General features: G+C 39.9%; 2 protein-coding genes across 2 annotated transcripts; both read right to left on the reverse strand.

Moving 5' to 3' along the window:
• Window positions 1–8,470: 8,470 nt before the first annotated feature.
• On the reverse strand, window positions 8,471–11,249 carry COBL6 (COBRA-like protein 6 precursor). The gene is made up of 6 exons (XM_079071928.1): window positions 11,025–11,249; window positions 10,826–10,905; window positions 10,021–10,459; window positions 9,559–9,712; window positions 8,987–9,258; window positions 8,471–8,899 (listed from the first exon to the last, which is right to left on the reverse strand). Exons 1-6 carry the CDS (start codon window positions 11,092–11,094, stop codon window positions 8,619–8,621), a joined length of 1,296 nt encoding a protein of 431 aa, XP_078928054.1. The 5' UTR covers window positions 11,095–11,249; the 3' UTR covers window positions 8,471–8,618.
• Window positions 11,250–14,160: 2,911 nt separating this feature from the next.
• Window positions 14,161–16,005, reverse strand: LOC145136168 (uncharacterized). Its single transcript, XM_079070350.1, has 2 exons — window positions 15,782–16,005; window positions 14,161–15,398 (listed from the first exon to the last, which is right to left on the reverse strand). Exons 1-2 carry the CDS (start codon window positions 15,984–15,986, stop codon window positions 14,389–14,391), a joined length of 1,215 nt encoding a protein of 404 aa, XP_078926476.1. The 5' UTR covers window positions 15,987–16,005; the 3' UTR covers window positions 14,161–14,388.
• Window positions 16,006–16,278: the final 273 nt, after the last annotated feature.

The raw sequence follows: 16,278 nt of genomic DNA on the forward strand, positions 1-16,278 counted from the left end.
CGGGGAACTTAGAGCACGCCAGGCAAGGTATGAAATGCGTTTGCTCGAGATGGAATGTCAGTTGGCAGGTCAAAAGGCTCAGCAGAATAGTTCCCGCCCCCAGTAGAGGATACTGTACTTTCTCTTTCTGTTGGTTTGTGGAATAACCTTAGTATGTACTCTAGGTAGTACTTGCCCAACTCCCAAAATTTTGTTATAGAATAGGATCTCGGCTAAAAGTCTTACTTTTCTCTAACTTTTGTAATCGGAGACCTTTAGAAAGGTCAAAATTTTCCTGACTTCAGAATATAACCCACTATATGTTTAATATTTATGGAAGTACTTCTTTTGTGTGTTAGTTCTTTGCCTACCACTCGAATTCATAAGTTTATCTATAAACTCTAATTATGAATCAAAATCGAGAACCTTGTTTAGGTCGAACCTAATTCATGAATGGTTGAAAATGGATAACTCATTAACACACAACTCTCTATCATCAAAGACTTATTGTCTTCATTGTTATTTCTTCGGCAGCTAGATGCCTCCTCGTAGGTCAGCACGTCGAAATGCGACACCAACACCGCCACCACCACCTCCAGCTTACGATCCCGCTATGGTACAGGCTGCCATCACCGCAGCAGTAGCAGCTGCGCTATCCCAAATAAACTCTAATGGAGCCGGAGGGAGCGGGAGTAGTACAAACCATCAGAACCATGGCACTGGTCATGGTCAGGTTAGGGAATGCACCTACAAGGAATTCTCAAACGCCAAGCCGAAAATGTTCAACGGCACTGGAGGAGTCATTGCTCTTATGCAATGGTTTGAAAAGACCGAGACGGTCTTTGAAATCTGTTCATGCCAAGAAACAAGCAAGGTCAAGTTTGATGTTTGTACCTTCACAGACCGAGCCCTCACATGGTGGAAGGTTCATGTGAAATTCGTATCCCTTCCAGTCGCCAACGCCATTAGCTGGGATGGCTTGAAGGTCCTACTATTGGAAGAATACTGCCCGAGGGGCGAAATTCAAAAACCGGAGCAGGAGCTATGTAACCTGAAAATGGTTGGTTCTGACCTAGCCGCCTATACGGCCAGGTTCAGTGATTTATCAGCCATATGCCCGGGAATGGTCAACCCGAAGCCGAAGAAAGTGGAAAGATACATCTGGGGGTTGTCACCCCAGATTCAAGGACATGTCTTGGCCTCCAACCCAATAACATTCAACAGCGCAAAGCGTCTGGCACAACGTTTGATCGATCACGGGATCAAAAAGGATACTACCGCAGTTACTGCCGACCCACCAAAGGAAATACAGGGCCAAAGGAAACCGTGGAACAAGAGAAAGGGACAAGCCCTGCAAGACAAACCCAACAAACAAAAGATAGTGATGGCTCACGTTGTTACTGTCCCGACCACCCCAGCACCAACAAAGCCATACAACGGCAACCAGCCTAAGTGCAACCGATGCAACTTCCATCACCACAGACCCTGCCGTAAAATGCATTGCACTAGGTGCAACAGGAAGGGACACACCATCCGCTTCTGCAAAGAACCAGCCCAACCAGCCTCTCCAGCTGCAAATGTCGGAGTAGGCCGTACCTGCTACGAGTGCGGAGCAACCGGGCACTTCCGAAGGGACTGCCCGAAGGCAAACAACAGGAATGCTGGTGGAAGTGGCCGAGTCTTCGCAATGGGCCAGGAGGAAGCCGTTGCAGACCCCACTGTTGTTACGGGTACGTTTCTCCTCGATAACTCATATGCATGCATGTTATTTGATAGTGGAGCGGAGAGGAGTTTCGTGAGCCATAGTTTTAAAAATCTACTCAAACAAATCCCTCAATCATTAAGTGAAACTTTTATAGTAAAAATGGCTAACGGGAAAACAGAAAGCGCTAAGGAAATATACTTAAATTTTACCCTCTCATTAAACAATAATTCCTTTCCAATCAACCTCATGCCAGTCTCGATAAAACGTTTCGACGTTATCATAGGCATGGATTGGCTAAGTTCTCATCGTGCAGACATTTTATGTTACGGTAAGGCCGTTCGCCTTAATCTGCCAAATGGCGAAGCCCTCGTTATTTATGGAGACAAACCTAGCACCCCTCTTCGTATCATCTCTTGCATCAAGGCTCAAAAATATCTACGCAATGAATGCCACGCGTTCTTGGCACATGTTGTGGATGTGAATTGAGGAGTAGAAGACATCAAGGGCGTGCCTGACGTCTGTGACTTTCCTGATGTCTTTCCTGAGGATCTTCCAGGAGTACCGCCTGTAAGACAAGTCAAATTCAGAATCGACTTAATTCCTGGAGCCACCCCTGTGGCCAAAGCGCCGTATCGCTTAGCCCCAACAGAGGTGCAAGAACTATCCAGTCAACTGAATGAACTACTCAGCAAAGGGTTCATCCGGCCAAGCTTCTCACCTTGGGGAGCACCAGTGCTTTTCGTGAAAAAGAAAGACAGATCGTTCAGAATGTGCATCGACTACCGAGAACTCAACAAACTTACCATTAAGAATCGGTACCCCCTACCACAAATAGACGATTTGTTCGATCAACTCCAAGGAGCAAACTACTTTTCCAAGATCGATCTGAGATCGGGATATCACCAGCTGAGAGTCCTAGAGAGCGATATTCCTAAGACGGCCTTCCAAACGAGATACGGTCACTACGAATTCGTAGTGATGCCGTTCGGACTAACCAATGCACCCGCCGTGTTCATGGACTTAATGAATCGGGCATGTCGTTCGTTCCTGGACAAATTTGTGATAGTATTCATAGATGACATACTCTTTTATTCAAAAAGTAAAGAGGAACATGGTCAGCACCTGAGACAAGTCTTAGAGACGCTAAGAATTGAGAAGCTTTATGCAAAGTTCTCAAAATGCGAATTCTGGATTAGGAAGGTGGACTTCCTAGGTCACGTGGTCAGCGAAGAGGGAATCCACGTGGACCCTTCCAAGATCAAGGCTATCCAGAATTAGTCTACGCCAACAACGCCAACCGAAATTCGCCAATTTCTAGGCCTTGCTGGCTATTATCGCAGGTTCATACAGAACTTCTCCAGCATTGCAAAACCTCTTACCTCCCTGACTCAAAAGGGTGTAACCTACAACTGGGGGGAAAAGCAAGATACTGCATTCCAAACCTTGAAGCAAGCCCTGTGCAATGCACCCATTTTGCCTCTTCCAGAGGGGACAGAAGACTTTATAGTATACTGCGATGCATCCAATCACCCACAAACTGACGGACAGAGTGAGAGAACGATCCAAACCCTAGAAGACATGTTGCGAGCATGTGTAATCGAATTCGGTAAAGCATGGGACGTCCACTTGCCATTGGTGGAGTTCTCTTATAACAACAGTTATCACACTAGCATCAAGACTGCTTCATTCGAAGCCCTTTACGGCCGCAAGTGCAGATCACCTCTGTGCTGGGCGGAAGTGGACGACACGCAGTTGGCGAAAGGTCTAGTCCCTGATAGCACTCTCACTGGTCCGGAAATCATAAGGGAAACGACTGAAAAGATCAATCAAATTCGAGAGCGACTGAAAGCCTCAAGAGATAGACAAAAGAGCTATGCCGACAAAAGACGAAAACCCTTGGAATTTCAGGTTGGTGACCGCGTCCTACTGAAGGTCTCACCATGGAAGGGCATGATACGCTTCGGGAAGCGCGGAAAACTAAACCCAAGGTACATTGGACCCTTCGAAATTACTGCAAGGATTGGTCCAGTAGCGTATAGACTTCAACTTCTATTCGAACTTAGCAAAGTACATCCGGTGTTTCATGTATCTAACCTGAAGAAGTGTCTGTCCGACGAAACTCTCGTGATTCCACTCGAGGAAATCGAACTGATTGAAAATCTTAACTTTGTGGAAGAACCCGTCGAGATCATGGATAGGGAAATCAAACGAACTAAGCAGAGTCGCATACCAATAGTGAAGGTTCGCTGGAATGCTAAGCGGGGACCCGAATTCACTTGGGAGCGAGAAGATCAGATGCAACAAAAGTACCCGCATCTCTTCCCTAGTCCATAGACACTTACCTTGTAAATAATTTCGGGACGAAATTCCCTCTAACAGGGGGATGATGTAACAATCCGATATTTCGAATCAATGTAACGATCCAAAGTCAAGTTTGGTAACCTATCTTAATATAATATGAATAACGTCAAAAATGAAATGTTCAAAAATCTCAATGTGAATGTACTAAGTGGTAGATATCGTATCAAGGGTTTCAAAAATATAAAGGACACAAAAATCCGAGTTATAACAAAGAAGTTATGACCAATCGAAAATCCGCAACAAAACCGGCAAAACACTATTACACATAAAACGCGAAATTTCAATAAAATACTTTTTAGCCTTAAGTATCTAAATGAAAGTCGTAGATATCATTAAACCGTAAACGTACATAAAAAGAACGTCCAAATCTGACTTCGTATGAGTAAGTTATGATTTTTCGAAGTTTCGGAATAGCGGTAGACAGCTAAAAACTCGAAATAGAGATCGAGCGATTTTTAGCAGACACAACCTAAACGAGAATCGAAGGTCTCATCAATAGTTGTACAACGGTAAAAAGACAGACGAAAACGGACGTCGGATGAAGAAGTTATGGATTTTTAACGGACTTTTCCAGTCCCGGCCTGTTAAGAATATAATATTAAAAATAAATCAAAACTAGCCGACGGAACCTAAACGAAAGTTGTAGAGTATTTTCCCACCTACGCGTGGATGTAAAGAACGTCAAAAACGGAGGTCGTACGATACAGTTACGGATTTTACAAGTTTTGGACACAAAACTCGAGGCTGGTCCGAAGGAACGCCCTGCGTTCCGAGTGAACGCCCCGCGTTCGTAAGGCTAGGCCTCGGTTCGTCCACGTCGCTCCGGGTCACATCAGGGTACTCCGTCCGAGGCTGAGGTAAGCGATGACGTCAAAGCACTACGGAACGCCCTGCGCTCCGAAACGCCATGCGTACGAGGAGTCAGCCAGCCCTATAAAAAGGGTGCGAAGCCTTCCGGAATTATTTGCTTTTCTCTCAATTCTTTCACCTCGAAACACCTCGCAAGCCCCTCTAAACCACCCCGAAGCTCCGGTATTATCCCTAGCACGCAACGCGAGTCCCGACGCTCCCGAGATTCCCGAGAAATCAGCTTTTTTTTAGTCGAAATTATGCTCGAGTTTTAGTCTCAACTTCTTCAAGCCACCACTTCAATCAAGTGAGTTCATACCCCCATTTCTATGCTTTTAAATGCTTTTGAACACATTACGGGGGAGAATACAAGTAAACACCCGGTTATTCCCGAGTGAAAATATGGAATATTTTGCTATACTTTGCATGCAGCTATTTTAACTATCAAATGGAAGTGTTTAACATACAAAACATCTTACTTTACTTTACCTTCACGGGATGAAAAATGAGTATAAATATCATAAGCTCTATTTATACGTTTGCATCATATCAAGGGTAACCACTTTCGTTATGACATCTTTATGCATACAAGAACATACAAATCATTTTATGCCTTTATTATCATTGTGAAAAAGGATAATCATTTCAGAAACAAACATATTCATTTTAATACGGGACTTAATTGAGAATTCGTGAGGCATTCATCTTCAATATACCTTTTAAGGTACCACTAGAAGTCCTGTTTACAACCAGAATCTCCCGTCCGGAGAACGTGACAAGTGTGTATAGATCTATACGGGACTAATGATCTCGCGCCCTGACTGCTAGCTATAGTCCTCGGGGTGACAAGTGTGTGCATTTGTTTGCTCGGCTGGGAATCAAAAGAACCGCCGCCACCACCGTGAGGTGGTGGCTGCCATCGAAAAATCATAGTTGTCACCGCCGTGAGCCACCAGGTGGTGGCTGGAGTGTATTATGCAATTTGGAGTGTGTGTGTGTGTGTGTGTGTGTGTTTTGTGTGGCTGGAAAACCAAGGAAGTCACCACCACCACCGTGAGGTGGTGGCTGCCACCACGTGTCACCGCCGGCCACCACTAGGGTGGCTGTGTGTGAGTTGGTATTAGTGTGTGTGTGTGTGTTATTTGGGGTTTTGCTTTGTAATATTGTATTCGGTGCTAGAATAACGAAAAGAAACTCATAACCACCACCGTGAGGTGGTGGCTGTCGCCTCCAGCCGACGTGTTGGGTGGCAGTGTGCCTTGTTTGTGCTTTGATTCGTTTGGGATGCTTGGACAAAATGGACTAGAACCATAACCACCACTGTGAGGTGGTGGCCGCCGCCGTGAGCCGTCGTTGACCACCACTACCCGAGGTGGTAGTGGGTGGTGCCCGACTAGCGAAACCCTAATGGGCCTAGTGAAACCCTAATGGGCCTAATGAAACCCTAATGGATCTAAGGACTTAGCTTTTGGGCCTATTGGGCTATGATTGGGTTGGAAACCCTAATTAGGGTTTAGAAAACCCTAATTTTGGAATTATGGGCTTGGACTTATCGGGACCTGCATTTTGGGCCATTGGAATTGGATTATGTATTAAGCCCGACCACACCATATGATTTGTCTAGTAGAGTGATGGACTTAATGGATTAAGTCCTTAATGGGTTAAGTGAGAAACACTTAACCATAATCGTCATTTTATGTGAAAACCCTAATTTCACTTGGGCCTTGAGTTGGGCCTTTCTATTGGGCCTTGATGATTGGGTTATTGGTGGGCCATCCAAGAATAATCATATGGACTAGAATATTTAGATGGGCTTTAGGGTAAGGCCTATATGTGAGGTTCAGACCAATTTGGAAAATTGGGCCATAGATGGGCCATAATTAGGCCTTTATGATTATGAGACATTGGGCCATTAGAAATGCCAAATGTTTGGACCGAACTAAGTAGTTGGGCCTTAGAATAAGACCATGTAAAGGTTTGGGCCCAATTTGGAAAGTTGGGCTATATGTTGGGCTTTGATTCACAGTTTGACCTTTGGGCCTTGAGCTTGAATCAAGCTAAGATAGGGGTAAAGTAGCATTTTACCCCAAGCATGGACTTATGGATATGTGTTGGAACCCAATTATAAATTGGGTGTCATTTTGTTGACAGATCGGGAATTTGTCATCCAGCAGCTAGAGTTTTCGTCTGCGGGACTTCAACAGTGCGAGGTGAGTTACCTTCTAGTAGAAGTGGGTCTACGGCCACAATGATGGCCCACTAGTAGGAGTTGTTTGCTTGATGATTGTCATTGTGATAATTATCTAGGTTTGCCACTACCTGTTATGTTTTATGTGCTAGCATGATATGATGTGATGTGATAGTAGTAGTAGGGGGAATAGTCCCCGTGTCATGGTCGTAAGGACCGAAGGGTAGGTCGGGCACCCCAGAATTGTCTGGCAGTATGTTTATGATATGTTATTACATGGTAGTAGTAGTAGGGGTGAAATAGTCCCCGTAGCCGGTTCAGATGAATCGGAGGGTAGGTCGAGCACCCCAGAATGGCTTGACATGGGTAGGTTAGTCACCCCAGAATTGTCTGGCAGAGTAGGTCGAGCACCCCAGAATGGCTTGACATGGGTAGGTCAGGCACCCCAGAATTTCCTGGCAGTATGTTTGTGATATGGTATGTGGTATGATGGGGGAACTCACTAAGCTTCGTGCTTACGGTTTATAGTTTTGGTTTCAGGTACTCGTTTTCAAAGGAAAGGAGCCGGCTTGATCGCAGCACATCACACTATGTTTTCCGTACATGAGATCCTTGGGATTACACTCTGATATTGTTTTATGTTAATATGTTTTGATTATTTACACTTTGGTTTTGACATGAGATGTTATTATGGAGGTTACTATATTAATTGGTTTTATAATAACTTATTTAAAAATAAAATTTTTGGTCTTGAATTTTGGGATGTTACAATTTACTCAATGATTTTGGTTTTATTACATCATCTTCATTGATTTTCTGTGATAATGATTCAACCATCCAACTAGCCAATAATCCTACATTTCACGAACGTACAAATCACATCGAGATCGATTGCCATTTCATTCGTGATAAGGTGCTAGATAAAACAATTTGTCTCATTCCTATTCATACAAATTCACAGCTCGCTGACTTGTTGACTAAACCATTACCTCGATCGAAACTCTTACCACTTATATCCAAGATGGTTCTTCACTCCATTACAAATCCATCTTGAGGGGGGGAGGGGATAATGGATTGATTATTAACGAAAGTTTTTTTGTTGTTATCTTTCGTTAGTAGTTTCTGATAGTATAGTTAGTGATTGTTAGAAGTTAGGTGTATGTTAGTGAGCTAGGCGTATTTTAACTGATGTATATATTCTTTGTATTCCGGAAGATTCAATAAGAAATTTTTTCACCTCTTTCATTTCTCAAATTTTGTTAGGTACACTTATGATTGTTGTGTCCCAAATAACAAATTCAACCTATATAAACAAAACCAACATCATACTATTTTGATTAAATTTTGTTAAGACTTCAAATTTCCATGATGAACGGATAACTATCCACTTCTATCTCGTTTAAATAAAATTAACTTACTCAAATAACCTCAAAATCAGCCCTAACATTTTTAAACGTCCTAAAATCGCACTGAATCATCCTTGACCCCAATGACCCTAACCAAGACCTAAATAAATATAAACTATCTTCCAAATATTCATAATATCAAACTAACTAAAACCAATAAAATTACAAGGCATAACTTCGAAGGTCCAAAAAATCGACTACTGTTTGGAAGCATCGGGTACTCAAATGGTGAAGGCATCACACATTCATCACCATTAAAGATAACTTTTCTAGGGAACACCCATCCTCCTTTAAAGGTAAAGATCCCAGGATCTTTGTGTAACAACATCTCTGTTTGAACGTTTCCTCCATCACCCGATTGAAGTAACATGTCATTGTAATGCTCAATTCCATAAAATACCCCTGAATCGTCTAAAGAAAACAAATCAAAAGCCAATAAGTTCAAAAGCATAATGTTTATTTTTGTATTTGATAAGCATCGTCATTAGATCAACTTACTTATACTACCGTATTGATTGAGTGGTTTGTAGTAGAAACTGAAAACTTGTGCTAAACTTTGTAGATTCGGATGTAACACGACCAAATTCCATTGACTGTAGTTTTTGACGACATTAAGGTTGTTTATCGTGATCTTTACTCGCCAATATTCTTTGTAACTTAACTTTACATGCCAATGCACCCTTATCGGACACATATGTGTCGAACATTGTACCATTGGTGGCGCTTGTTCATTGTGAGGTAGCCGTGACACCGTATGTAATTGACCATGCCTATAATAATAATAATAATAACAACAACAACAACAACAACAACAACAACAACAACAACAACAACGCTTAGTGTTTGTTACACATTTTAAAACTAGACTGTACTATACAAGTTTTTTAGGGTTGTTTCCCATGACAAGGACAAAGAAGGATTCATGTCTTTTGCATAGCCAAGAGATTGAGACTAAATCTATGTTCTGCTTTTTCATGGGACAAAAAAATTATATTTTTGTCTCATTGATATGAGTACAATGCACGACAAATACACTATAATATGTCATGTCATGTTTTGAAATAACATACCTCACACAATTCGATCCAGGTTCGCCTTGACATGCGCAACTGCAAATCGGACAAGGCACCATCGTCTCGCTATAGAAAGAAGATAGAGAAACACAACATTTTGGGGTCGATGATGCAAGAAAGGGCGAATATGTACACGTTATATTCCATGTCCCTGTCACAAACATTACAAGATTTATCATAAACTTTTTTGGAAAAAAAAAATAAGTGAAGCCTTAAAAAGTGTCATTCTTTTATCAACTAGTGAGCTGGCTCACACCGCAATGTCCCATGCCGATTATTTGAGAGATTAATAAGATATACAACGACCTATTGGGTAGTTAACAAGAAGTCTATCTATATTAAAATTAAAACTCCTACACTGCAACCGATGAACTAAAACTCCTAATTTTTTTGTAAATACACCACCCCGAAACCAACTATGGTAAACGAAAAAAACATGAGTCCTGAAAATTGACTCACCAAGAGCTTGTGTTTGTCTACGCCCATGATCGATAACAAACTTTGTTGGTGGCACCTTCGTAGCGTTCCCACAAGTGTACCCTGGGAGGCCGATCTTAAAGTCATACGGCATCGTCTCGATTGAGCCAACGTTCATTTGAAACGCGGCCATAGAATTTGCGGGTTCTTGAGTAAATGACGATAATACCCCTCCCTTGCAACAATTTTGAACTTGCATATTGTAAGGAGTCCCGGGCAAAAGGTCAACAATCACCGGCTCCCTTTCGCAACTATGTGGGAGTTGTGGTTTACCCAAATATTCGGAACAGTTTCCTTGCTCGGTTGCCTCTGCTCCCCTCATGTCCCAAATTACTTCTTTGCCACTCCATTTCCAACTAAGCTTCCATCCGGGAGGCTCTATGTGACGATATAATTGGTAATTGTAGATTGAAACTAGTATCTAAAATTCAATAAAAAAAATCATAAAGGTCAAGAATTTACACAAAAGATCCGATTTTTATGAGTAATATATCGCTTTCGTTATGGGGTTTTCTGTACATGAGTAAAAATAGGAGATTTTATGGTGTAAAATGTATATTGGAGCTATATTTTATATGTATCTATGTATTATATTCTTTGTAATCTTTGACTTCGAAATTTTCCGACACATGGTAGGAATTAGCCAATCCATGCAAAAAAGTACTACCCATTAATGCATCAATCCATCACATGCACATGCATTTGTACATGATAGCATAAACACACACACTGATTTCACTCTCGAAAAACACACATTACTGGAAAGATTGAAGAAACTTAGACTTACATCCTGTGTTCCGTCATTCTGCTGCCGGAGATCCCATTTGATGGTGATGTTGGCATTGGGATCCAGTGAATCGTATCCACCTGCATTGAATACTCGTTAAAACAAACATAAATCTCAAACAAATTTTTTAAAAATCGAATGAATCGATTTGAACATATATAAGTGACAATGAAACAGATAACTAAAGGGTGGTGCTTACATGTCGGAGATAGAAGATCGAAGAAGATGCATGAAACAAGAATGAAGATCAAAATCAAAGAGAAACCCATTAATCAATAATCATGGATCGATGAATGATCTGATATGAAAAGAGGGGTTAAAGAATGAAATTGTGAAAAATTTATGGGGTTTGAGTGTGGGTTTAGTCTTCCATGAGAGATAGAGACTCCCTTACCCTTATTTTGGGTACTGCATTGAATGTGTAAATTGGGAATAGGAATTTGGAGAGAATGGAGAATTGGAGATATTCAATGTCACGCGTTTCCATCCGCTTGGCTTCCGTTTTGGGTATTCTCTTCGTTTTTTATAGTTACCATATTTGCTAGTGCTACACCCCAAATTAATATAAGTTACCATATTTGCTAGTGCTACACCCCAAATTAATATAAGAGATATAAATGCTTTATTTTATGTTTTCCTTCCTTCCATTTATAAAAAAGAATTAAAAATAAAATGATTTTTATTTTTTTTTAAATGACAAATTTAATCTATTTCTAAACTACTTCTTAAATTCAACTATGTACGACGAGACTTGAACCATCAACTTCAATAAAGGACGATAACACCAAAATGACTTTATTTTATAAAAGTAAAACAAAAACAATTATGTTTATTGCAAAAAAAAAAAAAAATACACACTTTTGAAAACAGTCGTCTTAAAACATGACAACATAAAATGATTATTTATACTACAATAGTTTAATTTTCAGCTACTAAGTATTATTTTCTAGTTTTCAACTATTAACACATTTCATATATATTACAATAGGTCAGTATAACAACCGTAGAGACATACTTCACCCTAATTTAATACGACATGACACTTAATTTGGTCTCACAATTTTCAATAGGCCTTCATATATATTTCAATAAGTCAGTATAACAACCGTAGAGACATACTTCACCCGTATTTAATTCGACATGACACTTAATTTGGTCTCACAATTTTCAATAGGCGAGTTAAATAAACATTTGATACATATTTCTATAGATGCGTGTAGTTTTTATTCATCGATGACAATAGTGTATTAAATTTTCCAAACTTCTATTAATTGTTTTTTATTTCAAAAATAACTAAAAGAATATAGTTTTGTTATAATCGAATGTTTTTTTTCGTGATCTGTTAATATGTTCAAGTTTTATTTTGTAAACAAAAGATTCAACATAAATTATTAAACTGCCTACTAAATATAAGGTTATACATTTAAAATCAAAATTTTGGTATGACAACTGATTTCTTTTTGGTAAGAAATAAGAAAAGTACAAGTGTTGATTTTACGTTTTTTCATAAATATGTGACCGATTAAATAAATAATGATAGATTACGATATGAAAAGGAAGTATCGATATTTACAAATATAGCTAAACCATGTATTATTATCAGTGTTGCAGAAATCGGCCTAATCGGCCGATTAATCGCTAATCGGACCTCCACCGATGAAATTTATTGTTAATCGGTCACTATAATCGGGTTTGGTCAATACAGGTCAAAGTCGGAGTTAATTGGACCTAATCGGACCTAATCGGACTTAATCGTACCTAATCGGGTTTGGTCAACGCAGGTCAAAGTCGGACCTAATCGGCCCTAATCGGACCTAATCGCCGATTAATCGCTTTTTTGTAGGATTAAAACTATATTTATAGATTTTTGAATAATTTTCTTAACAATTAATAGTCACCGATTAATCTTCCGATTAATCCCCGCCTAGCCGATTAATCCCTAATCGCTAGTCCACCGATTAACGACCGATTAGCGATTTCTGCAACCATGATTATTATAATATCATTTTTCATTTATACCTTTTACAGTCATTATATCTTTACTTTATTATTATTATTATTATTATTTTGTCTTCTGAAATGTTAAATGTTTTGTTATGTAAGAGAAAAAAGCGTCAAATTGTTTGTGGACTTGTTTTCCCCTTATGGGCTACTTGGTAACGTTGGGTTTTTTCACCTAGTTCTTGGCATTCTTTCTCCTTTACTATTTCATTAGATATTTGAGTGTGTTTTTTTTAACCAACAAGCAAGGAAATTCTATAAAAAGAAAAGCTAGTGAGAAGCTAGAATTACAAGTAGCTTAGGTAGGACCATTACACCAAATAGACCAACATAGTCTCACCTCTCCTCCCCTTATTTTTCAACCAAAAGAAGGTAAAAACTATACCTTACTATTGAGACTTTGAGTGCTGGTCACCTTTTTATTAACAACTATGTCATTTTCGGTAGCTCCAAATCACCCATATTATGGCAAGACTGATAACGTTTATGATTTTGCATCTGTTCGAATCAACAACGATACCTAGGGATCTAGAACAGGCTCTTGATTGTGTTATGGATGAACAATATGGTAACTTGACACCGTCTAAGGAAAGAATACGCAACATACTTTGTCTTTGGACATTCTAGAAATAGATGTTCTTCGGTTTCTTGTTGCATGTTGCATAACGGACAAAGATTAGATCGAATATTTACCCCTTTATAAAGGAGATTCGTCCGAGTAGCGGGCCTTATTAATTTAGTTCTATATGCCAACAAATTCACTTTCATTATTTCATAGGGACTAATTAGTTTCAAATGGTTTTGATTTGCATCTTATCCAAATATGTTGTCAATGAGAATTTAGTTTCTTTATTTTGGTCATCTAGAATTGATCTCTAACCATCATTTGGTTGTTTATTAATAATATAATTAAGTTGTCTCTTTCTCCCGACCAATGTACACAATCATCCCAATCAATTGTGAAACCATGTTAAATGCTCGTGTTTTGATGAGTTTATATATTTGTGTGGCCTTTACATTTTCTTTGTCTTAGTTTATCATTCACCATGTTGAGATGCATGACATTCTAATTCGCTTACGATATGGTTTGCTTGGTAGGGTTTACATTGTTTTTGGCGCTATTTAAAAGTTAGTTTATCAATAAGTGATCTCAAATAATTTATCAAATAGATAGTTTGTAACCTATGATAAGATACTTTTATGGTCTCACTAAATACCAAAATTGCAATAATCTTAAAAAAAAAAAATAACCTAACTTGTGTGCGCCAACGAGATCCTTAGTCACTAGTCACTAATTAGATCCATTAAATAAAAAAGAAACCATAGCATGTAGCTTCAAAACAAGTATACTCATTCATATATATAGAGATCATTTACACTTGAAAGCTATTTACATTTGTAGATGATTTCATGCGCTGGTCATTTATCTCGAGAAATCATATCTACATAATATATATATACCATTCATAAACGAAGAACAATGCATGGGGGAAGAAGAAGGTGTTTAATTTGACATCGATCATATCGTTACAAAACCAACCTGTTAATTAATTATTCTCGATTCATGAACGTCCACCAACGGAATCCCATTTTGGATTAATATTATAGCTGTTTTGGTACTGAGGGCTTCTTGCTAACGGACTTCCCGGAGGACTTTCCCGATCATACCTGTTGTTGCTATTCCCTAAGTTGTTATAATCATCGTAATGCGAACCTCTTTGATAAGCCATATGCCCCGAACCTCTGCTTGATCGAGCGTACGGATTTGATGAATGTGGACTGTGTTCATTTGAGTACCTGTAATAATCCGGTACACCGGAAGCTCTTTGCCGGAGATATTGCTCAGGGCCAGGATTTAGTGGTGGTTTGGGAGATGGGTGAGGAAGGTGGCCATGGTGTGGGTGGGAGTGGGGGTGGTACGGTGATGGTGGTGGTTGTGGTTGCGGTGGAGGAGGCGGTGGTGGTTGGCGGTAACTTTGGAGTTGGTGGTGATAATTAGGGTATTGCTGGTTGGTGAGGCTCAGGTTCATATTTGATCTTGGGCTTTGGGTCTTATGGCTGGTCGGAAGATTGCCGGCGAGATTACACAAGCTAGGGGAGCTATGTGCTCTTGTCATTGAGCCACCAAGTTTACGGAAACCAGTGACTTGATCAGGGTTTATAGCGTCAGGAGCCATGGTGGGGATGGCGGACTCCGGTGGTGTTCTAGGGGAAGAGCAAGCGGAAGAAATGGTGAAGGTCGTTTGACTGGTGTTAATTGCAGGTGGTCGGAAGTTGCTGTATATTGGGGTTGAACTAACGATGATGCCGTTGATGGAGTTGATGTATCGTTGCTCAAGAGAATGACGATCCATTGCTCCGATCTGGTTTTCGATGATAATCGGGCTTGCCGGAAAAAGAAAGGTCCGGAGCCTTGGCGTTCCGACGAGATCCTGGCGATCGTATTCTTCGAACATGTGGCGGAGATCTTCATCGGATTTTACGGTGACTAAGGCGTCAAGGTCCTCGGGAATCAACTGGTACTTTAGGATCACATCACCTTCGAGTAAACTGCTAAGCTTCCTCATAAGTTCTGAGATTTAGAAATAAGAAAAAAAATCTCAGAATTAATTTCAGATGTTCTTCATACGTTCTAACAAAATGGCGATTCTAATCATTCTATCGGCATACGCTATCGTAATTCCTATCGATTGACATTGTTGTAATCATCTTTGATATATCCCCAATTAAGCATATCGGGTCCGATTTACGTAAGTTTTTTTACGACACAATGATAAAATAAGGAAATGGGAGCCTAATTTCACAAATTTCTTCATCATTACTTCAATGATTGTTTGTTTTCGATAGATCACGAAGATACAAACGACCGGAATGAATAATCTGTGATATAAAAATCATCATAACATTACCGAATTTTGGTTCGTGGTTAAATTAGGGTTAGAGAATAATGAATACCGGTGAAGATAATATTGCGAGGAACGGAGATGACGCGAGTCTCGCCTCCGACGTACTTGAGGTGGCCGTCGGAAGGGCGAGGAAGGATCCTGCCGCCATGGCTGCAGAGAAACTTGACCTTGTTTCTTGGTGACCCAGGAGCCGATCCCGGTGCCGAATTCGGCAAGGAACTGGAGATCGATTCAACGTCACCGGACGTCGACATGTTATAGAGCGTCAACGTATCGAATATGTATAATACGATGTATATATATACAGGAATTTATGTGTATTATAAAAATAAATAAATAAAATTGTTTATGAAATCCACAGAAATTTGGAAGATTCAGAATTGCGAACAACTACCCATGCATATTTATTTTACTTTAAATTCATTTTTTCACCAACTATGAACTATATGAAGTACTTAAAACTTAAAAGATGTGTTTAAATGCAAGAATAAAAAAAACTTACAAATTTTAATCAATTAGGGAGGAGGGAGTCGTTCCCATCCCAAC

This window comes from Lactuca virosa, chromosome 9, assembly GCF_052849685.1.
Source record: "Lactuca virosa cultivar CGN04683 chromosome 9, Lactuca_virosa_CGN04683_v6, whole genome shotgun sequence".
NCBI classification, from domain to species: Eukaryota; Viridiplantae; Streptophyta; class Magnoliopsida; order Asterales; family Asteraceae; genus Lactuca; species Lactuca virosa.

What these genes read in the sequence shown, in the direction of transcription:
- COBL6 (XM_079071928.1), bottom strand. Translation starts at nt 11,094, where the DNA reads ATGGGTTTCTCTTTGATTTTGATCTTCATTCTTGTTTCATGCATCTTC. An exon ending in TAGACAAACACAAGCTCTTG is followed by an intron (nt 9,713 to 10,020) that starts GTGAGTCAATTT and finishes TGTTTGTGACAG; the next exon opens with GGACATGGAATATAACGTGT. An exon ending in CAATCAATACGGTAGTATAA is followed by an intron (nt 8,900 to 8,986) that starts GTAAGTTGATCT and finishes TGTTTTCTTTAG; the next exon opens with ACGATTCAGGGGTATTTTAT.
- LOC145136168 (XM_079070350.1), bottom strand. Translation starts at nt 15,986, where the DNA reads ATGTCGACGTCCGGTGACGTTGAATCGATCTCCAGTTCCTTGCCGAAT. An exon ending in TCGCAATATTATCTTCACCG is followed by an intron (nt 15,399 to 15,781) that starts GTATTCATTATT and finishes TCTAAATCTCAG; the next exon opens with AACTTATGAGGAAGCTTAGC.